The sequence below is a fragment of the Ylistrum balloti genome, unplaced genomic scaffold (assembly GCF_031769215.1).
Source record: "Ylistrum balloti isolate Yb309-2 unplaced genomic scaffold, AGI_CSIRO_Ybal_v1 Utg369798, whole genome shotgun sequence".
Classification (NCBI taxonomy): domain Eukaryota; kingdom Metazoa; phylum Mollusca; class Bivalvia; order Pectinida; family Pectinidae; genus Ylistrum; species Ylistrum balloti.
In genome coordinates, this window is record NW_026781977.1 from 1265680 (window position 1) to 1293049 (window position 27370).

Genomic DNA, 27370 nt, shown 5'->3' on the forward strand with positions numbered 1-27370 from the left:
TGAAGATTCAAACCACAAACCACAAACCACAAACCGCAAACCACTTGATTATAAAGACGTATCTTTAATATTTCATTACACCTTAAATGAAGGGGAGTGGGGTGGGGGTGGAGGGGGGCTTATTATTGGACATTTCCAACAGCATTTGTTGACAGATCTGTTGAACGGTAATGTAAATGAGTGGGTTTATTATCAGGAGTTACATAGGACGTACAGCTCATTTTATTACAGCATTCACAAAACCTCGTGAAGATTTGTGGTATGACGCCTGCTACCTATGGCGGTTTGTGTTTCTCAGAAATGAATCTGTCTGTGTTGAAGTGGTCTGGTCCTTGAATTCAGCAAGTCACACTTTATCCTAATTGCTCTGGACAAAATGTGATGGGGCACCTGAAAGTTGTTAGTGAGGGAGCCTCCACCAGCTACTTCAATTCAATATGTCCCTGGTTGTTCACGAAGTAAAAAATGTAACAAACAAACATCATTTCAAAATTCCCTGGCCTTCAAGACCCCTCTCTGTGTGCTATGTACTAGCATACGTTGTATATTTAATTCAGTAAAAATTTGTTGCGATTTCTTTAAAAGAAAATGTAATAGTTCTGACCTGATCACTTGTTCACATATAATCACTTATGATGTTTGATTCTACGAATATTTCATGTTATCTCAAAATTCCCAATATTTCAACGTCTTTTCTTGATGGATATATATATCACACATTTTTTTCAGTGTCTTCATGAATATTTTCAAGCTAATTTCATTAAAAAATGAAGTAAAAGTAAATCTGGGAATTTTTAAGGAAGTTTAAACTTTGATTTAATTTCTAATGGTAGTGGAAATTTCTCTTCCTAACTAAATTGCATTTAGTTTTGTTCATGCATGTACACTGCTTTAGATTTTTGAAAGTTAAAAGAACAATACATTTAATTTGTATACAATTTTTAATTACCTCATCAAATGATTTGATAAATATCAGTGTATTCTACAACAGTGAATACTCTGTAAGGGTATTTAATTAATGGTCCCGTCGAAAATTTCCAGGTGTGTAAATTTAGAAACAGGGTAGAGTCATGTGTTTGTGTCAGCTGACGTCTTTATTACAGCTATATATATCTAGACTGGAACTTTTATACCCATATAAGATATGCTTCAGTAAGTGTTCAAAGTGTATTGGATATATGTAGCTTGATTCAGGTTCAAGCGTTAAGGTGACAAAGATTTAAATATAGGTCGTACATTTCAACACTTGTGTATGTACTTAATATACATCATATGAGGATTTTACTTACTCACATATTAAGTAAGAAGTCGGAGAAGACAGGTCACTCAAATAATGTATCACAAAGTCAAGGAATAGTATTTTCCAGAGATTTTAAACGTCCTGCTGAAAATTCACCATGCTGAGTGAAGAGTTTAAGGGTAGGTATAATAATACTTATATGATGATTGATTTTGTTGCGATCAATATATATGTATAAGTAATATATATACCTTATGTACCTCAAGGTATATTCAGGTGTACTCAGGTAAAAATCTTGAAGATTCTATTGGTTGAATCTTATTGCTTTAACTTTCAAACATGTAGTATCACACATTTGTATATTTACTACCAATAATAATAAGATAAAAACCTACAGGTAGATATTTATGTACATGTAATACCTATAAAAGTGACTAAAACTTTATGGTATACCTGTAGTATACATGACCTAAACTTCCTGGTTTAATGGCCCGTGATATTTAGACATTTATCTGTAGGTTCCTGGTGTAGTTTGAAGAAAAGCAAACAAAATTTATAATACCAGTTATATAGTGTTTTACTAGGATGTCAAATAGTAGTGTCACATTAGTGGGGGAAGATTTCTGATTTTCAAAAGTCTTTAAAATTTATTTCCCAATCCCTTGTCCACTGCCCATCAATGCCCCCATCCCTTCTCCCCACCTCCCTCCACTAAATTCCCATCCCCCTAATTACCTTCCCTTCATTAAAGCTGATATGATATGGAAGTTGTTCTACTGTATATGGTAGTGGTGTGTTGATGTACACTGTTGTATAACATATCTCGGTCATACTGACCTGACAACAATATGTAGTACCACTGGTTTGATTTATAAAACTGAACATGAGACTGCATACATATGTTACCTAAACGTTTGTTATCAGTGTATTTGGTACAGCTTTAGAACAAGAAGACAGACACATGACTTTGTGTTGTTCTCTGATCATTATCATGGTATACATATAATTGAATACTTTTTCTTATCCTCTTGCATTACCTGTTGAAAACAGGTACTAGAATGTAAATACCTGTATCTGCAGGTGTGTGTACACATAATTACTTTATGGTATGAAATTCTTAGTGCCTGTATATATCTACATTTTTAGAATTAATGTAGTCAGGAAATTCACTGGTTTTAACATATTTATATAGTATTGTCTGCTTGTAGATAAAAATCACTTGTCATCAGAGACCATCTGCCATCAGACATCTGCCATCAGGCAACTGTCTGTCATCAGGCACCCTCTGTCATCAGGCAACATCTGCCATCAGGCACTACCTGCAACAGGCACCGTCTATCATCAGGCACCATCATCAGAAGGTGGTCTATTCAAATTACTCTGCATTTGAAGTTTCGTTTTGCTATTTCTTGAAATGCGCTGGATGGATCTTTCTCAGATTTCAAATATAGGTTTCCCTTGGTCTTTAGTTGTGCACATGTAATTTTGGGACTGATACTGATCAGGAAAACGAAATTGCTGAAAGGCAGCCATCTTTTATTTTAACATTGAAAGTTTGTTATTGCTATTTCTTGAGAAGTACTTAATGGATCTTTCTTAAATTTAATATGCATGTTCTGTTTTGTCCCTAATTATGCCTGTATGATTTCAGAAGTAATCGAGAGATCTTTCTCAAATTGATTTCTTGAGAAATACTGCATGTTTTTTTTTTTGTTTTAAAATAATTTCACATGTGGGTTCTCCTTGGTCCCTAGTTATGCCAATTTGATTTTGGGTCTGATTAGAAAAACAAAATGGCCAAAAGGCTGCCATCTTGGATTTTGACTTTGAAAGTTTGTTATCACTTTTTCTTGAGAACTATTGTATAGATCTTTCTCAAATTTTATGTATAGGTTTCGTTTGGTCTTCTGTTGTGCCTGTTTGAGTGTGGGACTAATCAGAAAAATAAAAATGGCCGACAGGCATCCATCTTGGATTTTGCTTAGTAAAGATTATTATCCCTATTTCTTAACAAGCACTGAATGAATATCTCTTAAATTTCATGTGAATGTTCTCTTTGGTCTCCCTGTTTGATTTTGGGACTAATCAGAAGAAACAATTTAGCTTCCAGACGGCCATTTTGTATTTGGCAGGTAAAGACTATCATTGCTATTTCTGCAAAGGAATGTTCAAATGTCTTATCATAAGGACCAAAAACAGAGAAGAGAAAAGAAGTGAAAAATCCAATTTTTCAAAGATCAAATAAAGATCAAACAATGGTGGGCATCAAGATCCCTCTGGGATCTCTTGCTCCATAAAATATGACTCGCTCTATCACAGTTAGGTACGAACCTGACAAAACATCATTTGATGGGATGGCTGTTAATAAAGTTGGAGCCAGTATGTGATTGAGTTTAACTTCATACAACACCATTCAAATTATATCCAAATGGATTAGTATCGGAAATTCATGAATCTTCCCTCTTTCCAATTACAGCTAGTGTCTTCCTTTTGATATGGCAGCAAGGCCATTAAATACAGAAGAACTATTATATATAGAATGAGATGTGTTTGTCTTTGGCAGAAATGTCAATTATGTGTTTTTGTCCTGAAGCAGTCAAGTATTTATTTCAAATGCAATAATATATACTGTGTTCAGTGGCAGATCTAATTATAGGGCTTATAAGTATATAGGAATTGAATTGATCCGTCATAATTTATGGCAGTTAATGGCACTGTATTTATCCAGTAATAAGACCATGCCTGATGATAAGCCCACCCATATTTATTGCAGTTCTAAAGAAGTTACAAGAAATGACATTTTATTGTTAAGTAATAAGCCCACCCTCTGACTACAAGTTAGAGGTAATGTGTTGGTCCCTTGGGTGTGGGCTTATTGTCGGAAAATACTTGGACTTGTCAGTTTAAAGACTAGACTTCATCTTATCCATTCAGAATTATGTAACATTTCAAGAGAAATGAGTTTGTGAGGATTATGAAGTCTCCACTGACTAAGCGAATATAAAACTTGGTAAATTGCCTACAGTTGCTGGTGTATCTATATTGATTCTGTAAAGGTCTGCCGAAATAGTAATGGCAGATATACATCTCACATGGAGGATGTTTAGTATAAATTTCACGTTTATTTACATAAAATGCCGTCTGCTTAGTCTCCATCTGTGGATTTCGAGGGACACAATAACTCTTGTCATGTATTTCTATATAAGATACTGACAACTTCATCTGATTTAACTCAATAGACACTTTCCAAACTTTTATAGTCAAATTTGCTGTCTATTTGAACATAATTATCTGGACTGTTGTATTTTAAGAATTTTGAAACTCTTGTAATATAATTTTTTATTTTACATCAGAAAGAAACAACACTGGAAAACAGACTTTCAGATTTATGTATTATACAAAAAATGAAAAATTGCAGAAAATAATTGTAAAATAATGGTAAAATTACAAAAAAAAATAAGAAAAAATCAAAGCAACCTGTAACCCAATAGCTGACCATGATGGCATGCAGGCCTCTCATATTTTTCACAATGAGGTAGCTACCAGTTGCTGCAAGGAAATCTGACCTCAAAATGACTCAGCATGCTGTTGACAGGACAATCCAAACCTTGCAAACAAACAAATAATTTCTAAAATTCCTTTAGTCATGTCACCCTTTCACAGATTTCAGAAAAAAGTGTTTCACTTAATGCTTCTTCCACAATACGTGTCTTTGTAACCTCAAGAAACGGTATCAGTTAATTTGAATCCTATGTTATATGAACCCTGTATAATTTGACATCCTGACTAGTCCACCATTATAAGACCTGTACCTGTGTATTCAGACCTTTGTCTTCCACCTGTATACATTGACAACCTGTCTACTCAGACCAATGTGTGATGTCCTACAGTAAGTCAGAATAGAAAGGTTCACTAATATATATAGATGGAAATTTCATAACGCATAGAATTTTTGTCTTTACAAAAGGGTTGCTAAGCAACTGAATTGAAGGTGTTTGTGACAGGAGATATTTACATTGTTGTGTGTTATTTATAGTGACTGGACAGCTTGCAGTAATCAGTGTAAAACGGTAACTATAACTTACCTCACAAACTTATTCACCCAGCTGTTACTCTAGATTTGTTATTACAATTCGACACTGAATTTCTGTCCTCGATCTGAATTCAAATGTCCGTGACAGCTAGAAGTTATACGCTTTAATTGTCCCAGGTGTTTATGATTTTTCTACATTGTGGATAAATTTTGGAGTGTGATTTAGATCTCAGCTGAAAAATCGTGTTGGAGCAGACATATTTTTACAGAAATGATAAAAACATATGGATTGACTCTTCAGGATGTTTCATGTATAAATGTATAATTTATTTTTTTTGTATTACAAAATCGGGATATTTCATTGTGGTAGGCACGTGTTATATACATGCAAGACAGAACTTACAGATATATGGCATAACAAATGTAACAAGGAAACTTAGATTATGAAATGGCAAACTTTCAAACTGTGTAACAAGAACTTTGAAAGAGCTTGTACCATTGTTGGGATCAAGATCACAAAACAAAACGTCAGCGAGATCAAGATCTAAAAAGAAAACATCACCAAGAACGAGAATGTTTAATTTAAGAGGATATGAATAATCATCAATTTTTGAATATTGGAAAAGCCATTTGCTTGTAACTGTCATAGAATTTAAAATAAACGATGGAAAGTGGTGAAAAATTAATGAGGATGGACTGAACAAGTGTTGAAGCTCAGCAGGAAGTCAGTGTTTATCTACAATAAATGCATGACTTTGTGTAATGTGTTGCATCCTTAGAGCACAGGATTGAGATTTCAGAACTTGTTTCATCATGTTTTTATTTTCATATTATGCCAAAATGACAACCCTTCATCAAAAATTGATGAAAGCAGAAAATTTTAAACTCTACCAGAACAAACAAAAGAGATTATGTAACATCATTGTAATATGATGGTTCCTTTATTTAAATATTAAAGAGAATGTACACAGACTTCAACTAGGAACTCCAGGATCTAATTTGATAGATCGAAAATATTTATAAATCATATTTATTTTCAAGAAATAGACTACAAAACATTTTTAAAGGTACATCATGCACTATAGTCAGGTGTGGTCAAAAAGGAACAGTGTAAAATTATCTTATTAACAAGAATTGTATAGAGGTGTTGTCCTAGTGTAAACAGTTACATTAAACAGAAACAATGTGTTTGGCACTGTTAAGACATTTCTGTACTGAGGACGTCCTCGGATTTGTTGGATTTAAAGTTCAACTTTTTGGGAATAGAAACCACTCAAGTAAGTTGTCTTGTCATAATATTGTTAGTTTTTATTTAAGGCTGAATTAAAGTATAAATAATCATTTTTTTGAAAAATTGTAGTAAAATGACAAAACCACTGGAACAGTAGATCTCTAGGGGATTTAATTAGCCCCTGTGAAGATAACAACCATATTTTCCCAGTATATAGGCCGCAGCATTAGCATTTAAAAAAATTTTATCCACAGATAAGCTGCATCCTTTCTTACAAAGTGGTATTAGTTACGTTGACCTTTGTTTTTTTGAGATATATTTTGGTGGGCAATTTATCGAGATCGTCAGTGAAATATTTAACAAAGTTTGCTAGTGAAATATACACAGATAATCCTTTATTTAATTGATGTATTTCAAAAATCATAACATACCAAAATATCAAAACTTGTTTGGCTTAATATTCTTTTTGACAGATATAGGGCCTGACGTTACCTACGGTTGACTAAATGATCTCTCCATTGTCATCTGTATTATTAAATATTAACGAAGGCCCTTGAATACTGACTAAACTCTTATAGTCCCATTTCATTTCTTCTTGTAAGTTACATGAAGCCATTCATAATGTAAACAAGCATCGTGGTCATTTTAGAATTTGACCTATAATTTGCTGACCTATGAATCCCAGGATGCAATATGCCATTGTAAACTTTGGCTATGTCTTCGAATTAAACACAAAAGTGCAGAAGATATTATTGTGATTCATATTAAAAGGTGTAATTAATTGAATCCATGAGAATATTATTTTCATTTCAATATTCAAATCATCCTGTATATGATTGCAAATGATGGTTCAAGATGATCTGTTTTAGTCACAAACATGTGATTGGTAGTTATTTGTAAAAAAAACTCTCCATAATGTGTTGTACTGGTGTACTGATACACTTCCTCGGGTTATTTTTCTGACTGTCGACTTTTTTATGTCCTTATTTATGCCGCACTGGTCAGAAGCCACATGCCTGACTCAGACGGGAAAAAGGTGCAGCTTATAATCAGGAAAATACAGTATATATGTGTGATTATCTGTTTTATGTTCCTGAATGTGTGGGAGACATGCTGATTTACACAAGTAATGTGAAAATTGATGACATTCTCACACATGTGTATGTATAGTACAAATTACGTTAATTATCAAATCACATCAAATATCAGACTTCGTGATGTTTTCTAACCTAGGTAACATTAATCCTTGTTAAGACTCTTTAGGAACTTCATTTCTTGACAGATTTTTATCAGCCTTTAGTAAAATTTGTCTTTCTTATTGACCGAAATGGCTGTAATGAAAATATGAATATGCATTGTCAATTTCAACAAGGGGAGTAACTCTAAGATAAAACAAAAATCCTAGGGACTTGACTGAAGTCTAAAATTAGCATTTAGATGAATGCATCAGACCTTAAAGGGATGATCTCACAACCTGAAGATGAAAGTATGACCTGTGCTCTCCTGTAGATGAAAGGTGTTTAAAGTTACGCAGTAAAAAGACACTTAAAGCCAGTTTAATTTTATTTAGCTGTAACGATGCTTTTTGATTGCCGTACCCTTTAGAGTGGTCAGCAGCACCAACTCTATCAAAGACAGCAGTAATGGATTGTGTATATTACCTACATTGGGTTTTATAACAGGTCTGGATACTGAAACACAAAATAGAGCTGGTCAAATAGTCTGTACACTTATGAAGATTAACTTAAAATTGAAGACAAAATTAATCTTAACAATACAAATGTATTGTACTGTTCTATACATGATCAGCTGACTCAGCAAGCAAGGGTACTCATTTCCAATCAAATACAGTTTATATATAATGGATTGTGTATATTACCAGTACATTGGGTTTTATAACAGGATCTCAAAAGGGATACCTAAAAGAGCAACACAAAATAGAGCTGGTCAACATATGTGGGCTTATTGCCAAACTTAGACTTCATGTTGTTTATATGGTAATAGCTGAATAAGCCACCTGGATTTGAGAGTAAAGATTTAAACAGAAAGTGATCAGAGGATCTCACTGAGAGGAAAAAGATTCTTTGAAAATGTCAAACATGAGGCTTGCTGAGTGTTTGCATACTCAATAATCTTTCCTTGGGGTTGAGATTGCCTATACATTTTCTGACTATGTTCAGATTTGGTTTGTGTGCATGAATACAAAATGTTGAAGTTGTAGACATACATGTACATTGGTATGCATGATTCAATACCGTATCAACAGATAGGTAACATCTGTGTTTCAGCATTGATTTATCTACTATACAATTCATGTTATTACAACTGATTGAAATGCATTTAAAAGACTCCTTCCATGTCCCTTTATTCACACTGTTTAAAAACGTGAATATTTTAGGTTATCATCACACATTTTTTAGCTGGTTGTCTACAATGTAGGTGGTTTGTAGGATTTCATTTGAATGTAATGACCTCAATGTGAAAGATTTTTATTACTGGGTATGATGTCTAGCATACTAAACAATGGCTAGAGTTTAAGAACAGATGTAGGAATGTGTTTATCTTAAATGTCATAATATTGATTCATAAGTACATTTAGATACTTAGATTAATTAAGTGATTAGGTTTTCCAGTCGATTGAAGAATATGCTGCCATGAAACAAGAATTATATACTTATACAATGAAAAAGATTTAGTTGATAATCTGAACAATTTACAGTGATGGAAATTGTATTCATCTGATACATGTTATAGCTATTAAATCCAAAAACTAGAATATTTACTGATATGTGTACATATACTATTTATATAATCTGTGTTTTTAAAACATATGTACTTTTGAAAACTTCGTTACATTTTCTCAGAATGATTTTTTATTCCATCTTTTATGCGTTTGGCCCACTTTCTTTCCTCTCCATAATTAAGAAAGATTATCCATTCTTTCAATAAATAAAGAGAACACTTGATAAATAAAATTGATAAGATAAAAAAAGATGAAGATTTATAGGCCTTCATGTTTTGTATTTTAATATTAATAAAACCAAATTTTTCATCAATGTTATCTTTATATAAATTAGTAACAATTTGTCTGTGATTAAATTATTGTCATTATAATAACATTCAATTATCATTTTGTTCTAACAACATTTGTGATATTTTCAGCATTAGTATCAAATTATTACCAGATGAATGAAGGATATCTATGTGGGCGTGGGTTTGTTTGGTGATAAAACATTGGGTCTGTGGTCAGGGAATACTGGAGTAGATTGTATACAGCTCACATGTGAGATGTCGGTGACAGTTGAATGATCTGCAACAAGTTCTACTAAAATAGGATTTTGATCCTGCAGCTGAGTGTCAATCAAAATGAATCTTTTCAATACATGATACAATCAGTTTCAAAACTTTCTGATCTATTTATTTTAAAGAAACTGATAATATTCTGATTTGTTATCTACAATATTTCATCAATAGATTTATTAAAAAAATGAAGGTCTTTAATGATTTACTTGCTTGTTGTTAAGGGTGATATTATCAGACATTTACGATAGCGATCATATGGACAAAATTTGTATGGTATTTACCATAGCGATCATACGGACAAAATTTGTATGATATTTACCGTAGTGATCAAATGGACATACATTGTAGGATATCTACTGTAGTGATCAAATGGACATATCTTGCAGGATATTTACCGTAGTGATCAAATGGTAAAATATTGTTGGATATTTACCGTATTGATCAAATGGACATATCTTGTATGATATCTACTGTAGTGATGAAATGGTAAAATATTGTTGAATATTTACCGTAGTGATCACATCAACACAAGTTTAATGATGTTTACTGTAGTATTCTCAGTCTTTTTGTGTCATATTACTTGGAGAAAAGGTGTCAAACATTTACCGTAATGATAATTTTTGTCAACTTTTTGCATGTCAAATTTTATTGACAAAATGTTGTTTGACAGTTACCGTAGTGATATCCGAGTTGGACTGATCATGTTACAAATTACATACTCTGCAGTAATATTGTTTTCAATCTGTAAAAGCAGGTTAGTTGGACTGATCTCTCTTGGGTGAAAGGATATGTTACAACCAAGTGTATGAATAATTAATCATTGAATGTTTTTGTCTGTGTACTTTCAGAATGTGAGGAAACCATGGTGGAGGTCGTTTGTCCGTACAGTGTCCTCGATGTGGCTCAGATGCTACAGGCCAAGTTTGCCTTTGTATCAGGTATGTAGCGCTGTAATGAACGGGGTAAATGGATGAAAAGGGTTGTAAGAGTTTGAATTGGGAAGTATTGGTTAAATGCCTTGACTGTATAAAATAATGTAGGAGCTTGTTGGGGTGGGACGGCATGATTTAAATCCTAAAAAGGATTATAATTATGGTTTATCTCATACATGTGGGAGTAAGAAGGGACAAAATAAGCATTACTTATTGTCTGTCCGTCTGTTCATCCCATTGTCTGTCCATCACTACTAGCTATCATTATACTTTCATTTTGTATCATGTTCAAATATTAGTGCTTGAAATTAGTTTGCATGTAAAATATATATCAGTTTTGGAACAAAGGTCAAGGTCATTTCCTTGATTTCTGGATGGTGACTTATCATTCCTGTAGCAGAATGGAAAATGGGGATCAACACTAATCACAAAATTGCATCTGTTGACTTCCCAGGACTAAATGAAGTCATAAGGTCTCTTGGCTGGTCCTGTTGTTGAAAGAGTGTGATATTTCTCTAGATCTCATTTCCTTATGTTTGAGAATTATAAGGAAATACAATGTGGACCACACTTTCTCGTGTCACAGCAGTATGAGGATGGAAGTTCAAACTAGATCTTGTGCTCCGTGTCACCTGATGAAGACTTCCTGAAAAAGCTATTACATAAAGGTGAAAGGTCAAGGTAGCAAACATACCTGGAGCATTATATTGACTCACAAAAAAATGTTTACAAATTTACCTGTAAAATGTATTCACTTATATTAAGAATCTAGACCTAAATTTGCTATCACAGATATTTATATCTAGTGGAGAATTTATAGCCATGTTTGAAATATATTCCTGGCAAATTACACTGTAGAGCCCTGTACAAGCAACTGATGTACATATCAATCAGTCATCCTGCAATAGAACACACTAGACCAAATTAAACCCCTGTGCATATTACCCTGACTTCAAACTTGAAATTGAGCCAGGGGTTTGTAAATACATTACAATACTGACTAGAAGATAAATGTTTTAAGGGAACATGTCCCATCATACATACTGGTGGAGAAGATTGGTGCATACGTGTGCATGCCACATGGAACTCTGTCAGTGAAAGCAGTGAATATTCAGCAAGTATGATAGAATCTGATCAATAGTGTTCTCAATGAAATAGCTCCAATATGCATTGACTAATATCTGATCTTTCAAGAGACAAATTGTCTTTACTGACCTTTTTACACAAACACCGCATGGTCTTGTTTTAATTCTCCTATGCATTTATATCAATGCCATCCATAGCAGCAAATCGATACAACAATAACATTTTACCTGTACCTGTGTATATATAGATATTTGTGTCATTTACTTTAAACAACTTGGATCTAACCATCAGCCTCAAGGTTTGCTACAAGTCTGTCAAAATTAAAACCCTTTACTATACATGTACATCTCTTCCCAGCCCTCTCCCCCCAACCCCATCATCCCCTCCCTAAATTATTCACAGTATTAAAAGTCTCACCTGGCAGACTGTGTTACCATAATGATGGCCACAAACAAAATTAAAATAAAAAACAGCAAGTTGTAACTGTTACAAGAATAACATTGAAACACTGTAATTGCAACTACACTGGAGCATCCCAATCTGTAACTCAACCAAAATATATCACTTTATAATGTTGAAATTCTCATTAGCAGTGTAGAATGCAGCCAATGATATGATGTAGAATTGAATTCTGACACGTTTCTATAAATTCTCTCGAGATATTTCTTTTTGAAGAGACCTAATGAACAATTATCTCTCGTGATCTACAAGAGTTAATTCCCTTCCCAATCTTGTTCTATTAATTTTCATCAAGAAACTCCAACATGCCAATTAGACAGACCATGTACTAAGGTGAGGTCAATTAGTTTAAACAATATCCTATTCAATATTTTGAAAATATTACATATACTTGTACATACATTATGTTTGAGATGGGAGCTTGAAGCTTTACTTTCTGTTTCAAGTTGATGCTCAGAATACTTGTCGATGTCTTGAACTTTCATTTACAACTTAATATGTTGCCTGCAGGAGCTCCTGGAGGCAATATATCCTCATTAAAAAATATCTGGCCAAAAATTGTGAACGTGTCTTAAAAGGTTTTCTAGACTAAAAGAAAATTAAGTTATTTTACACCAAGTAGCAGAAGAGATAAAATGGTATTGGTGTGCTTACATAGAAATATATGTATAACTTACAGGTGGAAAGGCAAAAAATGGGGCCCCCATCATGACGTTTCCTGAAAACCCTCAGCAGCCTGATATAACAGACACTGACTACAAGAAGATAGTTCACTACCTCTGCTGTATCCCACCGTAAGTAAAATAATAGTCCTTTATATTTTCATTGTTTTTTCCACATCTTTCTGTATAATATCTTTACTTTTTCATTGTTTTTTCCACATCTTTCTGTATAATATCTTTACTTTTTCATTGTTTTTTCCACATCTTTCTGTATAATATCTTTACTTTTTCATTGTTTTTTCCACATCTTTCTGTATAATATCTTTACTTTTTCATCGTTTTTTCCACATCTTTCTGTATAATATCTTTACTTTTTCATCGTTTTTTCCACATCTTTCTGTATAATATCTTTACTTTTTCATTGTTTTTTCCACATCTTTCTGTATAATATCTTTACTTTTTCATTGTTTTTTCCACATCTTTCTGTGTAATATCTTTACTTTTTCATTGTTTTTTCCACATCTTTCTGTGTAATATCTTTACTTTTTCATTGTTTTTTCCACATCTTTCTGTATAATATCTTTTTCATTGTTTTTTCCACATCTTTCTGTATAATATCTTTACTTTTTCATTGTTTTTTCCACATCTTTCTGTATAATATCTTTACTTTTTCATTGTTTTTTCCACATCTTTCTGTATAATATCTTTACTTTTTCATTGTTTTTTCCACATCTTTTTCATTGTTTTTTCCACATCTTTCTGTATAATATCTTTACTTTTTCATAATATCTTTACTTTTTCATTGTTTTTTCCACATCTTTCTGTCTAATATCTTTACTTTTTCATTGTTTTTTCCACATCTTTCTGTATAATATCTTTACTTTTTCATTGTTTTTTCCACATCTTTCTGTATAATATCTTTACTTTTTCATTGTTTTTTCCACATCTTTCTGTATAATATCTTTACTTTTTCATTGTTTTTTCCACATCTTTCTGTATAATATCTTTACTTTTTCATTGTTTTTTCCACATCTTTCTGTATAATATCTTTACTTTTTCATTGTTTTTTCCACATCTTTCTGTTTTTTATAATATCTTTACTTTTTCATTGTTTTTTCCACATCTTTCTGTATAATATCTTTACTTTTTCATTGTTTTTTCCACATCTTTCTGTATAATATCTTTACTTTTTCATTGTTTTTTCCACATCTTTCTGTATAATATCTTTACTTTTTCATTGTTTTTTCCACATCTTTCTGTATAATATCTTTACTTTTTCATTGTTTTTTCCACATCTTTCTGTATAATATCTTTACTTTTTCATTGTTTTTTCCACATCTTTCTGTCTAATATCTTTACTTTTTCATTGTTTTTTCCACATCTTTCTGTATAATATCTTTACTTTTTCATTGTTTTTTCCACATCTTTCTGTATAATATCTAGCAGGCCGAAACATGTCGGCAGTCACAGTATTAGTATACCTGGCCTCAGCTGTTGTGCTCTTCCTACTATTTTGATATGTATAATATCTTTGTTTGCCAATTTTGTTTTGTTGGGTTCATTACCGCATGAACAGCCAGGGTCATTTTAGACAGGGTCTCGAGAACCTGATGACTACTTCACTGAACAACATATGGAAGACGAACCACAAGCTGTTCAGAGCAATTGCTTAAGTACACAATTAACTGAGCACATTGGATCACAAACCCAAAATCTTCACCAGAGGTTACGTAAACCATTGCTCAAACTGACTGAGCTAACATGTATGGCACACCAACATATTTGTTTGACTGAATCTGTTTATATGACTTTGATATTAAACCCCTTATTAGGATTCAAATTAAGGAATGCTTGCTTCAATTCAATTTTAAATTACCTGGTACTGTACGTAACCTGCAAAAAGCTATGGAAGTGTGTAGGGAAGTGGTGGGGGGAGGTGTGTGTAGAGGGAGGGACCATAAAGATGAATGTCAACTTACAAGACAATAAAATTAAACTTTATGGCATTGTATTTATACAGAGCAGATTGAAGTATATGGCGTTTATCCAGATTAGTCTTGTTTCTAGAGTACTTTTAGAATAACCTCCCATTTCTGTCTTGGGATGGGCTTATTACAGGATCATTGTATAGCACTGGGTGCAATGTTGAATACACAGATAGGCTTAATACCAAACCTAAGCTTGATGCCGGATAAATACAGTGGTTAGATTGATGTATTTTTTGTTTTAGCTCCATTTTAAAAAGATATGACAACCCAATATTTCCCTTCAACATCTCAGATCAACCCATCAACGTTTAATATCCATTTGAACTCATACACAAATGTATATACATTATATCTAAAATAAAACACATTTGATTGCCGTTAATTGTTTTTATCCCCGAAATTGACACTTTTATTTATTGTAGATCGATTATATTATCAAATAAATTGAAAGACTTCAAACATATATCTGTTACGTTGACTTTTTTCTCTGCCATCCCCTCCTGACACCGGATGTGTTCTCAACCTGTTCTGGTTATTCAGATTTGTATGAAAGTATCAAAGTGACATTTATCACCTCAGCCATGGTTTAATCATATTGGATAGACTATATATACAAACACATTCACAAAACAACATGTTTCAGTGCTTTGCATGATTTCTATAACAATGGCGGTCTGGTATTGTTAGGAACGTATTGACCTTACTTACAGCTATCATTACACAGTTATAATGATGCTTCGTCGACGTACAGTCCGTCAATTGCCAACAGACTTAATGGATCCCTCTCCCTAATGTTATGTTGTGAAATATCTGTGTTTTGTTTCTGTGAAATTGAGAGAAGGGTTAGAGATCTCTCTGTACATAATGATGTATAGCCTGCCTGTTGTTGTTGGTTTTCTGTCTCCGACACAATCAGTGTTGTTCTAGAGTCTCTGTTATAGATTTCTCAACGGAATTTTACTTAAACACATTGCATTGTTGTCAGTACATAGATACACTGGTTATATAGATACACATGTGTATAATTGCTAACTCATGGCTAATTATTTCACACATATGTATAATGCACTCATGTGTAATATAAATGTGCACATGTTACTAATTGAGCACTCACACAATGTACTCTTGTGTAATGCTCCTTGTAATTCACATTAACAAAAATATGATTTACACAACACACATTTACATGTAATGAGTACATACCTGTATACTGTTAACATGTTAATTTCAGTGGGAGGTTAATTTCACGATTTCAATAGGCAATTTACTGTTGACACTGCTATTACCCAAATTTGCATATTTCATATTTATTTTTATACTGGTATGTAAAACGCCACAGATTCATACATGTATGTTAAATTTATGAAGAAGGCTCAATTCCGTATATCATATGTAAATTTCCTCCAAGTGTAAAATTCTATGTTTGCAGGAATTCACATTCACATGTAATGCACACACAAAACGCTTACAATTTTTGTGATAAATAGCCATGTAATATACAAACATGCATTAATGTGCTGATGTGGAGTTTTGTGTGGTGATATATATGTTTTTAGCCCCTGCATGTATATGCTATATGAAATATGTAAAACTTAATGTATTTTTTATTATTACATCAGTGGTAGAGGTATGATATTCACTACCTGTAGTGGTATGTGTTTTTCAGGAAGATAAGAAATGAATCTGTCCACGCAGACATGATTCTGTCCTTGGGCAAGACTATTGACCTTAATTACAGTGCATGGCTTGCAATGGTCCTTCCATATGTTGTTCAATGAGTATAATACTTATTAAACCATCAGCTTCATATGGGCTACAAAGAGAACCCACGTTAAAGAGACTCGAGCTCCCAGTTCACAGGTCGGACAGCAAAGGAAGAAAGAAAACCTTAATTAACTAAGTGATTAATTAAATAATTATAATCAACATACCATACTTGATACAATTATTACTTATAATTGTCCCCTCAATATGTATAAACATAACTGGAGCTACAAATACACAGTCAGTATTGATTGATATAGATAACACAGAGCATCCTGTTCCATTCTGCTACACCGATTTCATCAGACGTTTTATGCCTAAATAGATCTGGTCCCCACATGCCAGTGAATATTTGCCGACAGCATGGAAAAAGTAATTAATTATTACAAAACACACAAAGGACCACGACAACTGAGGAAGAGCTAATACTATATGTATTGATTTTGTAACTGTATTGAACAATATTAGATCCCTTGTATTTGGTCAGGCATTCATTTATTATCTGTCGGGGAGGGGGACGTTTTATTACTCAATTCATAAAGAAGTATTAGTATCTCTAAGGTTTTTTGTTTTATATGAAAAATGATAAAAGATTTTATTACTCAATTCATAAAGAAGTATTAGTATCTTTCAAAGATTTCTGTTTCATATGAAAAATGATAAAAGATTTGATCTTCCTAACTTATTTTGTTTTTTCTTAATCCTATAACAATGACATAATACACTTGTCTTGTATTTCCACTTTAGTGTAAAAGACATCCACTCTGCCATAATTAGTTAATGCTTCAGTGATAACACAAATGATTCACAATATCAGAATTTCCAAGTTGTCTTATAAAATTATAACAAAAGCTCCAGTATTTAATTTTAGACACATTATCGATGAGGTCCAAAAATTTCAGGAAATGAAATGGACAGAAATTTCAACGATAAAATCTAACTCAATATAGCTGCTGGAATATTGTTGGATTCTCTTTGTGTAATATCAATTGAATCTGAGCTTATTGTTTGGATTTGATTATTCAGGGGACTTCAAAATTTTGCTGATGAATGTAAACGAAAAAAAAATATGAAATACAGCGGGACGTTTCCCACTTATGAATATTGTGGAGTTATCTCCCTTCATTTAAAGAGAAACTTACTATCATACTGTTGAATAAGTCTATTATAACTTCTTCAGATCAGCATGTTGATGATTTCATATAATCTATATTGAATGACAAAAAACATACATGTACACGATAGCATGTACAGCTAATGGCTTAGAGTTGATACAAATCTGATACAACATTTCTAAACAAAGATTACATCAAAATGTGTATGTTCACAGCACCTCCATTGAGAATGTGATAGGCCAGTGTTGTCATCTAAATAAAGCTATTCTGTTACCTCTATTGAAGGTCAAGTAGTCAGAATTTAAGGGAATGTGTTCTGGATAGGGGAGGTAACCCACGAGAGTATCTGTGGAAAATCCAATCTATATGTTATTGGGCACTCATTGGGATCTCTTACTATTCTAAGCTTGGAAAAAAACCCAGCTTGTAAACATTGTACTACTATGTATACTGATCTGAGATAATAATAATAGTGTAATGTTAAAACTTTTTCTTCTGAATCTAATTTATACTGTGGGGTTTTTATTTCCTGTTTCGGATTGTATTTCTCCTTCATGTAGATATGCTGGTAGCTACAGATTTAAATTACTAGCCTGGGGGCATCTGATGAGTAAATCCAGACGAGAAAAATCTATAGATCGAAAAACTCTCTGAGAACCAACATCCTACCAAGTTTCTGTGTGCTGTGGTTCATCTGCTAGTTTTTTTTATATTTTATATAGTAATTACTTGTCTTAAGCAGAATATCAAATGTGACTGAGATTCCTTTGGATCGACTGCCTGCATCAAAGGTTTCCAGCGATTGACAAATTACACTGAAGCTATGTTTGTCAATACTTGCAGATAGGCTGTTACATGCTTACACAAATCCCTGTAATTTTCTGCGTACTAAGATAAAGAGATATTGTTGCATGTGTTCGGGCCATGAGATGTCATACAAAGAGTCATTGTTTCCAGAGGGCACTATAGATTTGTATCTGTCTAGTCATTATTTCTTAATACAATACATGCATACAATATTTACCATGTTGCCTTCTCTGTCATCTGCAATCACTTTTTCATCGTACACTCTAGTGATCGCGATGAGTTTCAAATTGAGCCTGCATGCTGTAACCTTTTTTTTGTAGAGTTATGATTTTATCTTCATTTTTTCTTTTTTTTCCCAATTTTTTGTCAGAAGACAGAACACTTTGAATTATCAATGAAGATCTTAATTTTCACAAATTCCTTAACATGAAAATGAAAAAGTTTTGTATTCGTGAATGTAATCAAACTTTGTTATCTGGAACTCAGATATCTGAAAGGTCTGTTTAAGTCAAAGTGTTTCTCCTGTCCTGGTCACCTGTCTTCTCTTTATTTCCAAATCTGTGGAGAAGTTTGGATACTCCATGTCTCATAAGTTATGCACAATTCAGTTGACACGGAGATAGTTACTTACTAAATATGTTTAACTTATGAAACCATGATTATAACATTTCTTCATTTTCTGTTTCAGTAGCACAACTCTTATTTTTATTTATATTTGACTGTATTCTGTACTTTGCTTCTAAATATTTCAGACTTCATGAGACAGAGTTAGGGTTTGTTATTGTGCTGGACAGACGACAGGCAGGATGGAGTTCAGTCAAATCCCTGCTGTTAAAGATGTCTGTAAGTATCATCTTTCTTATCTTATACAGTATAGATCATAGACCAAAGTTTTTTAAGTAGATTTTCTTAATTTCAGATACAAAGAAATAACTCAGGTGTAACTGGCAATATATAAATTGTACCAGCAAGTGTTTCAACTTAGTCAGCAGTTTTTATTTATTTATTGATAGAATTAAACAAATCTTTTTCATTTATATGTTCCAGGAATTTTTCCCAAAGCATTTACAGGTTGTTTTTTTGCTTCAACCACACGGCTTTTTCCAGAGGGCATTTGCGGACATGAGGTCAAAATTTGTTAAGGAGGAACTTGAATTCAAGGTCAGTTGTTTTGACCAGCTTTCTTCAAAAAAAAAAAAAAAAAAAAAAAAATTAAAAAAACCTTGAGCTCATTTTTGTTATGATTTACAGCATAGTACATATACTTTTGTCCTTAAAATATCAACATAATATGCTATGTGAATTTTATCTTTAAATATTGGAGTGAAAAATGAATTCAAAAGGACAAAATAAAAAAAAAGTAAAATCAATTTTATTGAACATTTTGATTTTGACTTTAAAGATCAAAATGAAATCTAATTCATATACTTAAAACTTCTTAATAATTAAAGTCACAAGGGTATGGAAAGAAACATAAGAAAACATGTTGAACTAAGGGCCTTTGAAAACACCAAGGCCATGTCCTATTGGCTTTGTTGATAATGTGAATGCACAGCCAAATTCGGCTACTTATTCTGCTGCCGTCCATATTCATATTTTTCTGAATTTCCATTGTTTTAAGAAACTTTTAAATAAAATGAAGATAATGCGATGTATCTAAACCTCCCAGAAAATTCCTCTACTGTTTCCATAATGACAAAAATCGATACAGGAGACAACATTCTATGATTTAGTTAAAGCTGCCTACAATTTACCAAGCATACATCATTTCAATGTCCGTTAATATCACTATATTCTGTAATAGGATATTTATCGCACAGATCAATGTTTAGTGTTTTGAGTCAGGCAAGCAGAAACTTACTCCCCCCCCCTCCCCAAATAAAGAGAGAAATAGAAATAAAAAAATTCAAAAACAATTACAATAATTTTTAGCTTCCCACTTCTGCTTGATTTCAAGGATCACAAAAACGTAATTATGTTTGTTCAGTACGGATCTGTTTAACACTTCAGGGCAAAAGTCAATCTTTTCTATCTCAAGTCGTGAAGTTTAAAAAGATTTTGCTATTTCAAGGCTTTGTTGTAGTTTATCGTTGTTTCTTGATTGTAATGGAAACAGTACCATAGCATCTCCATAGTTACCCTTGGTTACGAAGCTGAAAGGCTACATGTTAGGAATATACTGTTTTAGTGCCTTTGTAACCACTTATATCTGAATTGAAGAAGACATTATCTCCGTACTTGTGTGTAACACACCTTATTTCACAAGGATTTTGTATGTGTAATGACCTAACCCACATATAAAATCCTTTTTATTTTTCTGAAAGAAATGTTCCCTTGATATTTAACTTCGGAATTTCAAATATAAATGTCAGGTTGATTTCAAGATGGCAACATGTTAGGATAACGTATTGATGTCATTTGACATTATTTACCAACATTTGTGTGTCATAAAGTGAGTTCCCTTGAGCTTGTTCTACTGAAAATTACTAAAGTACTTATTTCTGAAGATAAAAGGTCAAGGTCACTGTTAGTAAAAGTGTGAAGGAAGTTTGGAACCTTTCTCAATCAAACTTACTGCTTCACTGCTGAGAGAGCTATAATGCTTGATTTGGATGGATTTTTATATCTGAATGTCAAAGGTCAAGGTCATGCAGTATTAAGATGAATAGAAAAAGCAGTTGCTGCAAAAGAATTTTATTTCCTTTTTTTGGTGGCTACACACTCTAGACACATCCAAATCATGTAAACTTTTAACCATATCATCCTTTAGGCATTGCTGGCGGTCAACTAATGATTTCTTTAATCATTTTGGGATTCGCATCTTGATTTTATCATCGCCTTTTTTTTATGATTTCATCAATTACAACCTTAAGGGCCAATTTGGAGTGATACTATTTATAGAATTATTCATTAGCATGTTGCTAATTGTATGGCAGCCACTCATCTGCTTTGATGTCACAGTCGATGTAACATCATTTCTGCCAGGAAACTGACAAGTGGATCATCGCTGTGCTGTGGTGATTATGTCTTGGGCAAGACTGTTCCCCTACCTCAATGACTCCTGATGATATGTAATAGTCCTCCTACGGGATGGGTTCATGGTGAAATGAACCATGGTTCACTTTACCATTGGCTCCACTTTATCATACTTCACCAGTATAAGTCCTACACACTGATATATCGTCCCTGAAGTCTTAGTGGTATTTTGGGTTATGCACTAAATTCCTGAAGTTTTGTGATGGATATAGAACAACATTGACATTGTTTTGTGAAACAAGGTTACAGCAATATTTACATGAAAAATGAGGTATTTCTTTAATCTGTCTTCAAAAAATGTTCCAGATGGACGTTGTAATTCAGATTGTTGGATTTATTCAGTCCATTAATGACACAAGTGCTACCATTTTATAGGTGACAATCATGTTATATTTCTGAAAAAATGAAATTGATTTTGATGTTTCTCAATATAACTGGAACTTTCTTGTGTTACTTCTAACACATAAGAAATTGTTTCCAGTGATAGCTGTTCTTCCAATAACAATTTCAAAAGGCAGGAAAATTCTGTGTGTCCTGCATCTTGGAAATGTTTTATAAATTCAAATATACGACAACAAACTGCTGTAAAGATATGTAACACTGCTCTCGTGATATCAGCTCCCATTAACAGCGAATAACTTCATCAGTACAGATGAGTCCCTAAACTCTCACTAGGAAATGGAATTTCACTTAAGGTGTTACTATCGTTAAAAGTTAAACATCGCAAATATATTTATAAATGTATGTAAAAGTATGCCTCAGTTTAATGTTGTAATTAGAAAAAAGAAGTTTTGAGACGTTGTCATTCATTAAACTCTCATCAACCAATTCTCAAAAATTGACATATTTTTAAAAGTTATGACGGCAACAATTTTATGCATTTGCTACAATGTCTACTTTGCATGAATGATGAGTTAAGTTTAGGGAGAAACATCTAAACATACAACAAAGTCACTGTATACTGTATAACATAAAGCATAATGGTAGTTTACATGGTAAGATATGATGACCATAAAAAGTAACTTTTATTAACTTTTCAATAAGCAGATTGGACAAACACTTTCCATCGTATAACTCCAAGTCAAGGGATGGGCTTATTATAGGACAATCGAAAAGGAGTATGTTGTTAAAGATATCCTGATGATATTACATATAATGAATCTTGGTTACCTTTTGGTTGTAGAGATAAATATATATATAAATTTTTGATGGTTGACTTGATCAGGTTGTGATGTGTAATGACCCAAACCAGATGTTTGAATACATTGACCCCAGTCAGCTGACCACAGAGGTCGGAGGTCAGTTGGAGTATGATGCCAATGAGTGGACCCAACATCGAGCAGTAAGTTATACACTTTTTGAAATAAATTTGTCTTTCATATATAAGACATCAGACTATCTTATTGTTATATATACAGAGTTATGGCCCTTTTCCCATCATTATTTTCAGTTATGTCACACAAACATGCATTCTATGACCTGGAACTGCTAAAATTAGTAATTGAGGTATTGTTCTTCATGTACTGATTTTAAGTTTCATACTAGAGTTTACAATCATGGTTATTGGCTTGTTAGGTTACCTGAGACAAAGTCTCATGATGACCTATTGTGATCACCTCTCTCCAGCGCCGTGCATCGTGTGTCCATAAACAAATTAATATTTTCGCATTTCTGAGCATATGTAAGTGCTTCTTGCTTTGGTTTGATTTACAATTTGATCATCTTTGTATCACCCCTAGCAATTGTAGAGTATTACACACTGAAATCCTATGGCATAGTCCTATATTGTAAACAGAGTTTTGGCCCTTTGTTAATATTTGTTGAATTGTTTAATACTATATTACCAAGCAATAATTTCATTCCTGGTAATAATCAACCTGTACCATTTGCTGTTCCATATAAATTAAACCCACTCCCCCTCGACCCGTGTGGGGACTGTCCATTCTTGCATACAAAAGATCCTTCTTTAGTATATAGTGTTAGGCTATACAATTATTTTTACAATATTGATAGACTTCAAAATCATCCTAGGCTGTGCCTAATTTATGTAGACCCCCAATTCTTCCTTTCCACTTCTGGACATGTTTCACACTGCTAGAGTTAGAATAAAGCAGTATTAGACCCCAGAGCCACCTGCTAAAACTAGCATAATCAAACGTTCACTGCTACAAATGGTTGCAGGTCGCCCCCTAATGTTGTCAGAACACTGACTTTTGTGAATGAGACAATACCTAGGAATGGGAGGAGTCACAAAGATGGAAAAACCTGACAAACAAACCAACCAAACCCCCTTGCCCTTCCCCAACTTTTAGTCCGATCCTGTGTGTTGGTCCCCTGGGCTTACTGGAAGATAGATACATAGCATTAAGTAAATCTGATAAATGATATATTCTTTTATTGTCTTTGTTGTTCAAATGATAATATGAATGTAAAATACATTTTTGAAGTATCACTCATTGTGGTTGTAAGGCTGTTTATAGTCAGGCCTTGGTTTTCTGGTGCAGTGTGTCGGTTGTGCATAGAGATCAATAGCAGCTAGTGATTTGGATGTCTTCCATGGAGAGTGAAATTCTCTCTCTCTCTCTGAGTTTGTACAATAAATGAGGTGATAAAACTTTCATTCATCCAAAATTGAAATTTATGGGAAAATAGAAGTAACAAGAATAATTCATCATTTAAAATTTTACATTTTAATTGGAGCCGGGATGATATTTCAACAAATTAAAATCATAGTCCAGTCAATAATGATGTATAATTTGTTTAATGTGAGAATATAAATGTAGACATTATGATGACATATCAGTGGTTCTGATCATTTCAAGAAGCTCAGCACTAACTAGATTTCTAGAACTGAGGTGTAGTAAAAATCTGTGGCTAGTCTGCCATGACGTCGGATCAATAACTTTGTTGGTTGTGCTGGATTGTTCTTGTTTGATATCATAATGGAACTTTACTTGTGTCAGATACAATTCAACTCCACGTCAGTAATTTCTGTGATGGTTAATATCAATTTATTAGTTTCATACTTTCATGGATGTACTGTGCTATTTAATTAAGGCCTGCATGTATAAAATACAAGCCAGCTTAACCTCTACATATTAGATATTAAAAAAAATTTCATTGGTTTTAACAGAAAATCCGCCTGTCATAAGAATCTGCCAAAGTCTGCTCATAACACTGTCTGAATGACAATACAATAATAATAAAAAAAAAAATCAAGGGAAATAACTCTGCTGATCCCAATTTGTAAACTAATATTGTTACCTTACATTGAGTGTTAATGTATTTTAGAAAATCTCTATTACAATATGACACAGTATTGACCTGTAAAGTTTACAACATATCAAACAATCACATAAAAAATGTAAGGAATTTTAGATAATTTTCAACAATAACAGTTTTTATAATCATTGATAACAACACATTTCTGTTTTCTTCTTGATATTAATTGATAAAACAACTATAAAAACTAGTAGAAGATTGATTTTATATTTTTTCATTAATTTGACAAAAAGAGGAATTTCTTGGGTTTGATGATTTACATGTAATTATAATTGTCTTTATAGGCTGTTGAGAAGTTCTCCACCAACAGTGAGAAAATAGCCACGGCAATAGCTGTCCTTGTGAAGAAATTTCAGGAAATGGAGGTTCCCAATGATGTGAAAGGAACAGAAACACTCATCCATGACCACATAATGGGTCGAAAAGAAATAATAAACGATTTAATGTCCTCTGATGATCACGGAAAGACCATTCTGAGCTGTATCAAGGGGGATAACCCTCGCACACCTCTGATACATCAAACTCATGTTCTCAATCTAGAGAGGTATAATTAAAGAGAACTGTTGCTTGATTGTTACATTTGTCTTGTGAAATTGCCTCTCAGCGATCAGATGATGAATTGTAAATAGAATTTTGCATTTCGGCTGTATTTAATTTATCTCATTAATTCCTCTTATTTAAATTGTAATTAGAAATAAATTTGAATCTTGTTTCATTTCTTTGATTAGAGTTCAGGATAATTAGTGCCATTACTTTGTTAGACTTTGCATCAAGCTCTTATTTACATTTGGATCAGTTTCTTATATTACACTTTTGATATTTAAGAGCTTACTTTTTTTTGTTTTAGACTTGAGTTTAGATCACTTTCTTTCATTAAGTTTTTCTTAATCAAGCTCCATCTTTTAGCTAAGACTTTGAATGAAGCTCAATTCTTAGACTTTATAAAAATCCTTTCCTTCAAGGTTGGATTCTGGAATCAGGACAATAGTATGACATATCGCTATTTTATTTGTATACAAATTTTTGTTTACACTTTGGCTAGGATCAATACATTTTGATTATAATTATTTACTTTATTTCTAGACTGCTGATGCAACTAGAAGAGACTAAATCAAATTTTGAGAGATTCTGGGAGGTTCATGAAAAACGTCTCAAGCAGTCACTACAGCTGCGACAATTTGAAGAAGAATTCAAACTGGTAAGAACATTTTAATCAACATATCATACTTGAAAAAATTAAAGTTAAAAACTAACCAAAAATTGCACTGGGATAATGTATGGAAAATGAGATATTATGTTGTTGTGATGCCATTTCATTATTTATGAAATTCCAAATAATTGAAGAACATTTCTAACTACATTCACTTTACAAGAAAGTAATTTTTGATGTGATGAAATAACATTAACTTCAATAATCTTTTTAATTCATACATTGTATTAAAATGATCACTGGTCCACATATTGATTTGATATGTTGTGGATCTGTATTTGTGAAGTTGAAAAAAAGAAAGCTTTTTGGATTATAGTTCTAGCATTCTGAAATATACACAAGAAATCCATATTGATCAATTTGAAGTGGGATGGGAGGGAAGGGTGAGCAGCATATAGTCTCCACCTTGTCCATCCTTCTGTGCAAATTTAGGCAAAGATTATGAAACTTGGTGTATACATTAGCCATACAAAGTGTACCAAATTCAGTGCCCTTGACTCCTCAGTAACAGAGTTACTGCCCTTGGTTAAATGTTTTGTGTCCGCAGCATAACTTTGCTTCCATATACATAAGGATAATGAAACTTGGTTTATGCTTTGATCATTCAAAAGACAATGTGCAGTGCACCAAATTCCATGCCCACAACCCTTTAATTACTTAGTTATTGTCATTTGTAAAAATTTTGTGACTAGAGCAAACTTTTAAATTGCTTTTATTTAAACGAAGATAATGATTCTTGGTGGATACAAGGATCATACGAAGACAATATCTATTTACAATAGTTTACAATGCAAGCCCTTAATTAGAGAGTTATTGCCCTTTGTTAAGATTTTGTGTCTGAAGCATTACTTTGCTGGCAATTAAACTAGGATATTGAAAGGTGATGTATACATCAGTCATACAAAAAGCAAGTGTTGCAAAATCAGAGCCCATGACCCCTCAGTACAAAGTTATTGCCTTTGTTACAATTTTGTGTTATGAGAATAACTTTGCTTGCATGAAACTTGGTGTATATATTGGTCATACTAAGAGAATATGCAGTATACTAATTTCATGGCCTGTAACACCTTAATTATAGAATTATTGTCCTTTTTATGTCCAATAAAGTTTTTTTTCAGGGACCATGTATCTGTTTCATTGATACTCTAGTTTTATTTCAAAGTTTAATTGAATTTTAGATTTGGGAACTTAATAAAGTTTGTGTGGATATAGCTGATTGTCC

At 32.8% G+C, this 27370-nt stretch overlaps 1 protein-coding gene across 1 annotated transcript in view; it reads left to right on the forward strand.

The window, feature by feature from the left end:
- The first annotated feature begins 1397 nt into the window (after window positions 1-1397).
- LOC132544436 (guanine nucleotide exchange factor DBS-like) overlaps window positions 1398-27370 on the forward strand; it is a 69258-nt gene continuing 43285 nt past the window's right edge. Inside the window, exons 1-8 of the mRNA XM_060208034.1 lie at window positions 1398-1419; window positions 10656-10745; window positions 12964-13078; window positions 19373-19463; window positions 19668-19781; window positions 22882-22998; window positions 25223-25482; window positions 26022-26136. Coding sequence (XP_060064017.1) covers window positions 1398-1419; window positions 10656-10745; window positions 12964-13078; window positions 19373-19463; window positions 19668-19781; window positions 22882-22998; window positions 25223-25482; window positions 26022-26136 — 924 coding nt within the window. The remainder of the gene's footprint in view (window positions 1420-10655; window positions 10746-12963; window positions 13079-19372; window positions 19464-19667; window positions 19782-22881; window positions 22999-25222; window positions 25483-26021; window positions 26137-27370) is intronic.